Source organism: Botryllus schlosseri, chromosome 14 (assembly GCF_051294905.1).
Source record: "Botryllus schlosseri isolate E-star chromosome 14, Bs_hap1, whole genome shotgun sequence".
Classification (NCBI taxonomy): Eukaryota; Metazoa; Chordata; class Ascidiacea; order Stolidobranchia; family Styelidae; genus Botryllus; species Botryllus schlosseri.
Genome location: NC_137249.1, coordinates 8,065,071 through 8,076,963, shown reverse-complemented (window position 1 = coordinate 8,076,963; position 11,893 = coordinate 8,065,071). Strand labels below are relative to the sequence as shown.

The 11,893-nt window shown below is 36.9% G+C and overlaps 3 protein-coding genes across 5 annotated transcripts in view; 2 read left to right on the top strand and 1 right to left on the bottom strand.

Moving 5' to 3' along the window:
• Positions 1-11,893, top strand: part of LOC145455118 (replication factor C subunit 3-like) — a 120,857-nt gene that overhangs the window by 62,465 nt on the left and 46,499 nt on the right. The gene's annotated exons all lie outside the window — the stretch shown is intronic.
• LOC145456233 (uncharacterized) lies at positions 886-3,239 on the bottom strand. 2 transcript variants are annotated; one of them, XM_080334309.1, is made up of 7 exons: positions 2,907-3,239; positions 2,673-2,825; positions 2,293-2,451; positions 2,188-2,233; positions 2,069-2,127; positions 1,499-1,666; positions 886-1,400 (listed from the first exon to the last, which is right to left on the bottom strand). In XM_080334309.1, exons 1-7 carry the CDS (start codon positions 3,000-3,002, stop codon positions 1,206-1,208), a joined length of 876 nt encoding a protein of 291 aa, XP_080190435.1. In that variant the 5' UTR covers positions 3,003-3,239; the 3' UTR covers positions 886-1,205. The 2 variants fall into 2 exon arrangements, with proteins under 2 accessions (XP_080190435.1, XP_080190434.1); XM_080334308.1 differs by having other exon boundaries at positions 2,069-2,233; positions 2,907-3,231.
• On the top strand, positions 4,500-6,853 carry LOC145456234 (uncharacterized). Of its 2 annotated transcripts, XM_080334311.1 has the most exons (7): positions 4,500-4,831; positions 4,913-5,065; positions 5,288-5,446; positions 5,506-5,551; positions 5,612-5,670; positions 6,073-6,240; positions 6,339-6,853. In XM_080334311.1, exons 1-7 carry the CDS (start codon positions 4,736-4,738, stop codon positions 6,531-6,533), a joined length of 876 nt encoding a protein of 291 aa, XP_080190437.1. In that variant the 5' UTR covers positions 4,500-4,735; the 3' UTR covers positions 6,534-6,853. The 2 variants fall into 2 exon arrangements, with proteins under 2 accessions (XP_080190437.1, XP_080190436.1); XM_080334310.1 differs by having other exon boundaries at positions 4,507-4,831; positions 5,506-5,670.

The following is an 11,893-nucleotide window of genomic DNA, read 5'->3' as shown; positions in this document are numbered from 1 at the left end:
AAATGTACGTTTTATTGCAAATTTATCTCTAAACAGAATGAGCTGTAGCTTATCACATTCGAATTACTGAGTGAAATTGACATAGAACTATTAGGTCAAGCCGAAACATCTTCACTTCAGTTATCATTCCCATGGGGCTACTAGTTATAGCAGAGGCGGGCAAACTGCGATTCGCGCCTGTAGCACTTTATTGATTTCACGTGCGTTTCGCTATTTTGTTAAAGAAGTTCAACCTGATTATATGTTAATGCATCTATAGCGTATTAGAAATATGCGAATGGTGGCCCTATACAGCCTTCGAAATTAGCAATTGAACTCTCGAATTCAACCTGATCATCAATCAATGACAAATCATTGTTTTCAACGCTATTTTTTGTGGTTCACTGACTCACAACCTTTAGTGACCCGCAGAGCACTTACGTTAGTTGAACTTTGGCCTCAGTTGGACTGTAGATTACTAACCTACGGATAGATACGCAAGTCCCGTCGTTACGCTCCGACAAGCAGTTACACTTGTTGCTGAGCAATCCAAAAGAAGCATAATTGGTGGAGTTATAGCTTGCGTCCCGAGGGCTGAAATGTAATGAAACTGGTCTTAATCGAGAGCTACTGCCTCACTGATTCCGAAAATACAAATTCAAATCGTGCCGGGGATATGGAACCACCTCAAAACATCTCTCAAAATCTGAAAATCGACATAGTTCCAACAATGGCACCACCGCAACAGGATGAACATAACAATGGCCAATTTCGTCAAGCGATTGTTCAGAGCAATTTCGATTTTCAGACTTTGAGGGATGGTTTGACATGGTTCCATTTCCCTGACAAGATTTTAATTTGTATTCTCAGAATCAGTGCGACAGTAGCTCTCGATTAAGAGACCAGTTTCAATAAATTTCACCTCTCAGGTCGCAAGTTGTAATACCACCAATTATGGTGCTTTTAGATTGCTGAGCAATAAGTGTAACTGCTTGCCGGAGCGTAACGACGGGACTTGCGTATCTATCCGTAGGTTAGTAATCTATAGTTTTACCACCCCTGCTCTAAACCATAACCATAACAACTTGAGTAAGTACTGTCACTAGGCAAACCCTAGCAGAGTTATGCTCAAATTATATCAAATATTGCATGGAATATGGCAAATGAACACGCCAAGTATTATCAAGAGAAGGAAAACGAACGCCTAATTCCCTCTAGATACATATTTATTCGGAAAATCTCCCATTACAGGGTGAGTACAGTTGATTTCTCAAGGTCTTCCTATCTTCCCCACTTAAGCGCGGTAAGACTAGTTTGACTTCGCGGCATTCAGGATTATATCTCACGAAGCTCTGAATGGAATTCACGTATTTCACGTCGACTATCGTTCTGTTGCTATCACTGAGGTCGATTGCCTTTAGCTGTTCATTGAATAATAGGCGATTTAGATCAATTTAAAAAATACAGAAACGAACTGCATCGCTACATCGGGATCTACTATTGAGCAGAAAGATCTTACTGTAGCGCATCGCTTTCCCGTCTCTTCGCTCAGATTCCTGATTTGCATGGAAAGCATCTTGCAATTACTCAGATTAAATTCTTCCACACGGGAATTGCACAGGACTTTAGTTAGTGTTTTGTAGCAGGATGAAATGCCAGGATTTCTACTTAAATCCAGCGAGTGCAGCTAAAACATGGTGTAATGTTCAAATATTTTACGAGACTACAAATGACTCGGCACCTGTAATAGATTAGTCATAATATTATTTATCAACAGTTGAGCAATTTTCGCGATGTCTGCTCCTAATAGCAAAACTGATGCAACACCGAAGACAATAATGAAGCTCGAAAGGTTATTGAAGAAACCATCTAAACTAGATTTAAAATGAATGAACGATTGAAAAAACCTCTTGCTTAGAAGCAGTGATAGTATTTATTTTCAGACGTGATCAGAAACACTTTATTGATGATAAAAGTTCTATCGATCGATGAAATGTCATGCTTGAGTATGACTGAAACTCACATAAGCATTAGACTGTGATTGATTATTTCAGTTACAAAACATAACGGATCTAGTTCAAATGATCACCTCATGAATTCCGAGACCTTTATTTAATGAGATTAGTGAGTCTTCGTCCAATTCGCAAGCTGAAAGTCGAACGTTTTTCGTGTTATGCTTTCTTACAAAGCATCCAACTTCTTTCAAACCTGTCGGTTCCATATCCGTATTATAACTCAGATCAAGGTTTTCGACCTACAATTACAGTAATTTATTTCAAAATGACACACAAAACTATAGAAACGAGTGAGTACCTCGATAGAAGCAAAACTTTCAAAAGCGCGCATTTCCTCTGGTGTAAGGTCACACCCCTTCATGATAAGAGTAACCGCTTTGTCTTTACAAAGTAAGGCAGGCAGCGCGGTCATACACTCTTCATCTAGCTGATTGTAGCTGATGTCAAGATATTGGAGCTGAACAAATATAGGAAAATGTCAATTTACGATCAGCATTGATCAGATATAAAACATTTCAAACTGATAACAGAAAAAAAATGTTGATTAGCCACTCACGTCATAATATACGCGAAATGTGCTAAGAGTAAACTAGAATTTCCTCTATCCATCCATCTCTGTACAATCGCTCACACAGAATGTGATCATTAACGACTATACCCAGCAATAATCGCACATACCTTACTGTTTTTGAGCTGTAGAGCAACGAAATCTTTTGACTGCAAGTGCGAGTTCACAAGTGACAAATAGGTTAGATCGTTCGAAATAATAGTCGCGAGTTGCGTAAAGTTAATGTTTTCCCCGTAGCTGAGATTGAGGTTTCGTAATTTCACCTATGGGAACGAGGTATTAGGAAATCTCACTTCGAGAGGTTCTATACTAGATTAGCGCCTAGCTTTTCCCATCATCAATACCTGATGCCGCCTGATAAGTTGATCCAAAATGATTAGAAAATCTTCGGATCCATCACTTTCTTCCAGATTGAGCTCCGTCGAACCACACTCCTTCATCAACTCGCATATTACTGGGAGGAGGTTTTCAATGTTGTCGTGTGCTGTAACGCTGAGTTTTCTTATTTCGACCTGAACGAGCGCAAAACTTCACACATAAAATGCTAAATGAGCTATGAACAGTTTAACACTGATCAACTTTAGCTATAGCCTATCTAATAAGGCTATTGAGACTGATTCCTATACAAGTAGCAATTGAGCATTGTTCGCTACGTTACCTTCAATTCTCGCCTTAACACATCAGTAATAGGGAACAACGCGATTACGATAAAAGTTTTTTTAAAGTCGTATCTGAATACTTATATTGAACGTGAATTTATAATGATCAGTGACTACGAGTGAATGTGTGAAGGCGTTTACCACAAATTCAAATCCACGAATTTTATCCAGTAGAATCTTTACGAGGTTTTCATTGAGATCGCATTGGCGAAATTCTAACTCATACACGCGACATTGCTGAATAAGACCATTCGCGATATTATGTATATCCAATTCAGTCGTAGTTTGGTGATAGAGCCCATAAGGAATATTCACGTCATCATGATCCGTAAGTACTAATTGATGGTACATCCTCTTTTCAGCTTAAGGATGTAAACTAAAAAATGTTGTATGCCGCCCTGATGAGTTTAATTATAATATACTTATAATGTTACAGTGATTTTTCAATAACGAAACTCTTTTACAGCATGCGCAGAATAATTTCATAATAAACATAAAATACCTGCTGTCGATGATTTGTACTAATTTGCGGCGCGTTCAATTAACTCATGCGGCTCAAAAATATAGTAAGCATGGCGATTGGTATTCGTTGAGTTGAATAAACATTAAAAACAATATATTTCCGCGCCCTTGGGTTGTAGGGTTAGGAGGAATTAGGTTTAGGAGGGCGCGGAAATATATTGTTTTTAATGTTTATTCAACTCAACGAATACCAATCGCCATGCTTACTATATTTTTGAGCCGCATGAGTTAATTGAACGCGCCGCAAATTAGTACAAATCATCGACAGCAGGTATTTTATGTTTATTATGAAATTATTCTGCGCATGCTGTAAAAGAGTTTCGTTATTGAAAAATCACTGTAACATTATAAGTATATTATAATTAAACTCATCAGGGCGGCATACAACATTTTTTAGTTTACATCCTTAAGCTGAAAAGAGGATGTACCATCAATTAGTACTTACGGATCATGATGACGTGAATATTCCTTATGGGCTCTATCACCAAACTACGACTGAATTGGATATACATAATATCGCGAATGGTCTTATTCAGCAATGTCGCGTGTATGAGTTAGAATTTCGCCAATGCGATCTCAATGAAAACCTCGTAAAGATTCTACTGGATAAAATTCGTGGATTTGAATTTGTGGTAAACGCCTTCACACATTCACTCGTAGTCACTGATCATTATAAATTCACGTTCAATATAAGTATTCAGATACGACTTTAAAAAAACTTTTATCGTAATCGCGTTGTTCCCTATTACTGATGTGTTAAGGCGAGAATTGAAGGTAACGTAGCGAACAATGCTCAATTGCTACTTGTATAGGAATCAGTCTCAATAGCCTTATTAGATAGGCTATAGCTAAAGTTGATCAGTGTTAAACTGTTCATAGCTCATTTAGCATTTTATGTGTGAAGTTTTGCGCTCGTTCAGGTCGAAATAAGAAAACTCAGCGTTACAGCACACGACAACATTGAAAACCTCCTCCCAGTAATATGCGAGTTGATGAAGGAGTGTGGTTCGACGGAGCTCAATCTGGAAGAAAGTGATGGATCCGAAGATTTTCTAATCATTTTGGATCAACTTATCAGGCGGCATCAGGTATTGATGATGGGAAAAGCTAGGCGCTAATCTAGTATAGAACCTCTCGAAGTGAGATTTCCTAATACCTCGTTCCCATAGGTGAAATTACGAAACCTCAATCTCAGCTACGGGGAAAACATTAACTTTACGCAACTCGCGACTATTATTTCGAACGATCTAACCTATTTGTCACTTGTGAACTCGCACTTGCAGTCAAAAGATTTCGTTGCTCTACAGCTCAAAAACAGTAAGGTATGTGCGATTATTGCTGGGTATAGTCGTTAATGATCACATTCTGTGTGAGCGATTGTACAGAGATGGATGGATAGAGGAAATTCTAGTTTACTCTTAGCACATTTCGCGTATATTATGACGTGAGTGGCTAATCAACATTTTTTTTTCTGTTATCAGTTTGAAATGTTTTATATCTGATCAATGCTGATCGTAAATTGACATTTTCCTATATTTGTTCAGCTCCAATATCTTGACATCAGCTACAATCAGCTAGATGAAGAGTGTATGACCGCGCTGCCTGCCTTACTTTGTAAAGACAAAGCGGTTACTCTTATCATGAAGGGGTGTGACCTTACACCAGAGGAAATGCGCGCTTTTGAAAGTTTTGCTTCTATCGAGGTACTCACTCGTTTCTATAGTTTTGTGTGTCATTTTGAAATAAATTACTGTAATTGTAGGTCGAAAACCTTGATCTGAGTTATAATACGGATATGGAACCGACAGGTTTGAAAGAAGTTGGATGCTTTGTAAGAAAGCATAACACGAAAAACGTTCGACTTTCAGCTTGCGAATTGGACGAAGACTCACTAATCTCATTAAATAAAGGTCTCGGAATTCATGAGGTGATCATTTGAACTAGATCCGTTATGTTTTGTAACTGAAATAATCAATCACAGTCTAATGCTTATGTGAGTTTCAGTCATACTCAAGCATGACATTTCATCGATCGATAGAACTTTTATCATCAATAAAGTGTTTCTGATCACGTCTGAAAATAAATACTATCACTGCTTCTAAGCAAGAGGTTTTTTCAATCGTTCATTCATTTTAAATCTAGTTTAGATGGTTTCTTCAATAACCTTTCGAGCTTCATTATTGTCTTCGGTGTTGCATCAGTTTTGCTATTAGGAGCAGACATCGCGAAAATTGCTCAACTGTTGATAAATAATATTATGACTAATCTATTACAGGTGCCGAGTCATTTGTAGTCTCGTAAAATATTTGAACATTACACCATGTTTTAGCTGCACTCGCTGGATTTAAGTAGAAATCCTGGCATTTCATCCTGCTACAAAACACTAACTAAAGTCCTGTGCAATTCCCGTGTGGAAGAATTTAATCTGAGTAATTGCAAGATGCTTTCCATGCAAATCAGGAATCTGAGCGAAGAGACGGGAAAGCGATGCGCTACAGTAAGATCTTTCTGCTCAATAGTAGATCCCGATGTAGCGATGCAGTTCGTTTCTGTATTTTTTAAATTGATCTAAATCGCCTATTATTCAATGAACAGCTAAAGGCAATCGACCTCAGTGATAGCAACAGAACGATAGTCGACGTGAAATACGTGAATTCCATTCAGAGCTTCGTGAGATATAATCCTGAATGCCGCGAAGTCAAACTAGTCTTACCGCGCTTAAGTGGGGAAGATAGGAAGACCTTGAGAAATCAACTGTACTCACCCTGTAATGGGAGATTTTCCGAATAAATATGTATCTAGAGGGAATTAGGCGTTCGTTTTCCTTCTCTTGATAATACTTGGCGTGTTCATTTGCCATATTCCATGCAATATTTGATATAATTTGAGCATAACTCTGCTAGGGTTTGCCTAGTGACAGTACTTACTCAAGTTGTTATGGTTATGGTTTAGAGCAGGGGTGGTAAAACTATAGATTACTAACCTACGGATAGATACGCAAGTCCCGTCGTTACGCTCCGGCAAGCAGTTACACTTATTGCTCAGCAATCTAAAAGCACCATAATTGGTGGTATTACAACTTGCGACCTGAGAGGTGAAATTTATTGAAACTGGTCTCTTAATCGAGAGCTACTGTCGCACTGATTCTGAGAATACAAATTAAAATCTTGTCAGGGAAATGGAACCATGTCAAACCATCCCTCAAAGTCTGAAAATCGAAATTGCTCTGAACAATCGCTTGACGAAATTGGCCATTGTTATGTTCATCCTGTTGCGGTGGTGCCATTGTTGGAACTATGTCGATTTTCAGATTTTGAGAGATGTTTTGAGGTGGTTCCATATCCCCGGCACGATTTGAATTTGTATTTTCGGAATCAGTGAGGCAGTAGCTCTCGATTAAGACCAGTTTCATTACATTTCAGCCCTCGGGACGCAAGCTATAACTCCACCAATTATGCTTCTTTTGGATTGCTCAGCAACAAGTGTAACTGCTTGTCGGAGCGTAACGACGGGACTTGCGTATCTATCCGTAGGTTAGTAATCTACAGTCCAACTGAGGCCAAAGTTCAACTAACGTAAGTGCTCTGCGGGTCACTAAAGGTTGTGAGTCAGTGAACCACAAAAAATAGCGTTGAAAACAATGATTTGTCATTGATTGATGATCAGGTTGAATTCGAGAGTTCAATTGCTAATTTCGAAGGCTGTATAGGGCCACCATTCGCATATTTCTAATACGCTATAGATGCATTAACATATAATCAGGTTGAACTTCTTTAACAAAATAGCGAAACGCACGTGAAATCAATAAAGTGCTACAGGCGCGAATCGCAGTTTGCCCGCCTCTGCTATAACTAGTAGCCCCATGGGAATGATAACTGAAGTGAAGATGTTTCGGCTTGACCTAATAGTTCTATGTCAATTTCACTCAGTAATTCGAATGTGATAAGCTACAGCTCATTCTGTTTAGAGATAAATTTGCAATAAAACGTACATTTCGACCACGTTATTGCTTATGCTTGGGAGATATTAGCGCTATTTGGGGCTATACTTTCGCTGTATGATCATATCGGGGTTGTTCAACGACGTAAGCTTTAAATATTTTTGAATACTTTATGCTTAGTTAATTGACAGTTTATTCGACTCTCAATAACTTAGTATTCTAGAACCACTGAAGTCTCATGGAATTACAAAATACCGTGCTTTGCAAACAATGTAAAAGAATAGAAGCGAAGTTAGCTTGGTTCCCTGGGGACACCTATGCCTTTGTTAGGAATGTTCATCCAATGCTGAACGTTGCATATTCCGCAATGCCAATGTATCCGAAAAGATCAAGGTGTACGGAGCTTGATGGAACAGCCAAGAGTAAGCGTAATACGCTGCTTATGATGAGATATTTCCGAGGTTTCTATTGGAAAACGAACCTAAAAGTCCTGGTTGATATGCTGGTTATGTTGATATTCTTTAAGATATAATCGTAGTCTCCAATACGAATATCTTCCTAGAGCTACAAACATTCGATATACAAAAATTGTTGATAAGCACCCTACATTATGGTGAAAACCTGCTACATACACCTATTATATGCTTACTTCTTGATTTACACCGAAAGCTCTCATACACATCATATTTCGTTATAGTTCCGTTATAGTGATATTAAAGTCAATGTAATATATATATGATGAGCGAATGATGAGCGATGAGCGAATGTTCCTTATGATAGTCGATGAAATATTCGAAGACAGTCAAGAAAATTAGGTAATTAAATAGGCGCGCTTATCAATGTGTCTTTAAAAGCTAGTTGACGGGAAGTGAATACCCTAGACAAGTTTGAACCTCTCTATATTGCAGCATATTGGAGATAGCTTGTGCAATAGCCCTAAATACAACTAAATGCGGGGATTTGATATCGCAATAAGTGTGATTTCGAGACAATTCAAATTGTTGAGAATTAGGACTATTTTGCATCCATCTGCGATAACTGTACTGCGTATTGCTATTTGGAAAGGCTCCAACAGCATAGTTAGCATCAGCATTCTGGAAACTTGCATCAGCTTATTTTTTAATAATCATTGAAATCGTGTATATTTTAATAGTGAACGTCTTTTGTACAAGCTAATTATTTTCATCAACAACACAAGATAATTGATACTTTAACTAAAAAATTAATAAGATATTCACAAAGCAACAATATTATTAGAAAAATCAGTGCTAGTGAAACAATAACAACACTAGAATATGGCTAATTTCACGCAAAAATCTTAAGATATTCATATTATTAGGCAATTTTCTGATATCATTACTTTGGTTTGTGTCTCATTATTACTGTGTAAAATGATAGCATTTTGTAGTGCATAGGGTAAGGTACTGCGACACGATCCATTGGTCAAGAATGTATTCAGTTAATTCCCTGTAGAGGCCAGCTGTTGTATCATATGGATTTTGAAAGGAAATTGAGAGACACACATCATATGTTTGCACGTACTACATAAAGAAATTAAGCTACAATATAGCGTTCGCGTAGAGTATAAGTGTGACGGTGAAGATATGGCCGCAGAAATTTCACAACGGGTTAACCAACACGGTAGCTGGAGCGTAACTGGTCTTATTCACAATAAACATTTGAGCACACATCTAACACATTACTATAGTCCAGGGTGGAGAGATCTGCTTCATGGGCGACCTGCATATCAAACAATCTTATCTCATTATATTATACTACATTTGCAGGCTAATGCGTGGAACAATATTAATACTAAATAGCGAATGCATTGTTTAGTGAGACATATGTGAGGCGAGTAGGGTAATAATATTGCGATATGTCATTTACACAGTGCTATCAAAATGTTTACGTCACTGGATTTTTAATACATATTTCTAGTTGTTCTGGGATTTCAATATAATGCAAGACTTATAGAATTTGATGAAAGATGGTACTAAATGATTAAAAATTTGCAATTGAACTCTCGAATCGAAGTGGATAATTAATCAATGATAAATCATTGTGTATAACGATGAACTTGATAGTTAACTACGTTGGTACAGCTCAACATCATTTCCGCTATAAGTAATTTATTGGTCTATAGCGATCTCCTTTGACCGCAAACAGTCGGTGATACGAATGCACTGCTATTGCGAAATATCCCTATAACAGCAGCTAACAATGAATACCTACATCAAATATTTGAGAAAATCTACTTTTTCTCTATGATTGCGGCATACCAAATTCGATTAAATTTCAGTCAGTAGGTGAATTGCTACTTGGAGTAGAAGTACAATTTACTGGATTTAAATATGTTTAAAATATTTCATTTTTCAAGTATTATTACTTTGGTTCTAACTTTGGAATATTAATGATTATTAATATTTCTTTCATTATTCATTGAAATCATTGTAGCTTATAACGGTGAACATCTTTTGTACAAGCTCCAAGTTTAATTAGAATTAGCGCTACACAAAATTCAAATACCTTGCAACCTCATGAAGGTGTATCCTATCAATACACAATAATAAACTTCATTCGATAGTCAACATTTCATTGTGACAACAGCTGTGCTCTATAGGGAATTAACTGAATACCTTCTTGGTTAATGGATAGTGTCGCAGTACCTTAGCGTATGCACTACAAAATGCTTTCATTTTACACTAATATTGACACACAAATCAACGTAATAATATCAAAAAATTACCTAGTAATATGAATATCTTATAATATTGCGTGAAATTAGCCATTTCCATGTGTTGTTACCACTGATTATTTTATTAATATTGCTGCTTTGTGAATATCTTATTAATTATTTAGTTAATTTATCAATTATCTTGTGATGTTGATGAAAATAATTAGCTTACGTTATTATAAGAATCAAAACATGATTTGAATCTTTTAAAATATTTCATTCTAACTGAGGAATATTATTATTATTAATATTTTTTCTATATTCATTGACATCATTGTGGCTTATAACGGTGAACATCTTTTTTTAATATTGTTGCTTTGTGAATATCTATTTGAGTTTTCGTTAAATTGTTGATTATCTTGTTGAAGAATTAGTTTGTACAAAAGACGTTCACTGTTATAATCTACATGATTTCAATGATTAGAATATCTTATGATTTTACGTGAAATTAGCCATTTTCATCGATATTGAAGTCTTCTGAGAGCATCTTCATTATTCACTAGTCCGCGCAATTCTCCTCTTAGTACGTTATGTCTTTCAACAGAGCATTTGAATTGCTATTCGAAGGTATCTGACAGCTGTGAACTAATTCTTCAAGTTTGTTCATCGTAGCGTAACGACCATTTTTACGAATCCATAACTGTATCATTTGATATCGTTGCTCAGTTAAGTTATAGCAATCCATGTATTGACATTCGGCAATTTCATTGTCAGATAGCTCAAGTTTTTCACGTGCAAACCTATACCAGTTCATCAGGTCAATTCGATCCATTATGACGTATATATCATTAGCAGTAATCTTTGACATATTCAATCTACAGCCTACAGCGAATAATCATGTAATAAATATTATACGTTATATATTACCTTGCACTTGCTTCAACTGCAAAGGCAATCAACGCAATATTAACGTAATCATATCTCGGTGTTACTAAAGTAATCAACTACACATATGACGTAATCATGAACATGCTTCAACTACACAATCGTATTAACGTATTTCTCAGTGTTATTGGACTGGAACTAGACGCAATCATAACGTAATCATATCTGAGCATTACTGGAACTAAGCAAAGCCGCTCTCGTAATAACTAAAGTAATCGCATATGACGTGATCATGAACATGCTGCAATACGCAATCATAGGTAATCAACTTACTCAATGACGTAATAAATATCTCAGCGTTACACGTGGAACTAAGCAAAGCCGCTCTCGTAATAAATAAAGTAATCAACTACGCATGTGACGCAATCATGAACATGCTGCAATACGCAATCATAGGTAATCAACTTACGCAATGACGTAATAAATATCTCAGCGTTACTGGACTGGAACTATGCTATCTCTCGCTCAACCAAAACCTCTCTCGTATTGGAACCACACCCACATCCTTCTGCATTCTGATTGGCTAACAGATGTCACGTGATCAAATACTCGACGCTGATTGGAGGGGGTATAAAGACAGGCTATAATACT

What these genes read in the sequence shown, in the direction of transcription:
- LOC145456233 (XM_080334308.1), bottom strand. Translation starts at nt 3,002, where the DNA reads ATGAAGGAGTGTGGTTCGACGGAGCTCAATCTGGAAGAAAGTGATGGA. An exon ending in AAGGTCTCGGAATTCATGAG is followed by an intron (nt 1,667 to 2,068) that starts GTGATCATTTGA and finishes ACCATGTTTTAG; the next exon opens with CTGCACTCGCTGGATTTAAG. An exon ending in CGGGAAAGCGATGCGCTACA is followed by an intron (nt 1,401 to 1,498) that starts GTAAGATCTTTC and finishes TTCAATGAACAG; the next exon opens with CTAAAGGCAATCGACCTCAG.
- LOC145456234 (XM_080334310.1), top strand. Translation starts at nt 4,736, where the DNA reads ATGAAGGAGTGTGGTTCGACGGAGCTCAATCTGGAAGAAAGTGATGGA. An exon ending in AAAGTTTTGCTTCTATCGAG is followed by an intron (nt 5,447 to 5,505) that starts GTACTCACTCGT and finishes CTGTAATTGTAG; the next exon opens with GTCGAAAACCTTGATCTGAG. An exon ending in AAGGTCTCGGAATTCATGAG is followed by an intron (nt 5,671 to 6,072) that starts GTGATCATTTGA and finishes ACCATGTTTTAG; the next exon opens with CTGCACTCGCTGGATTTAAG.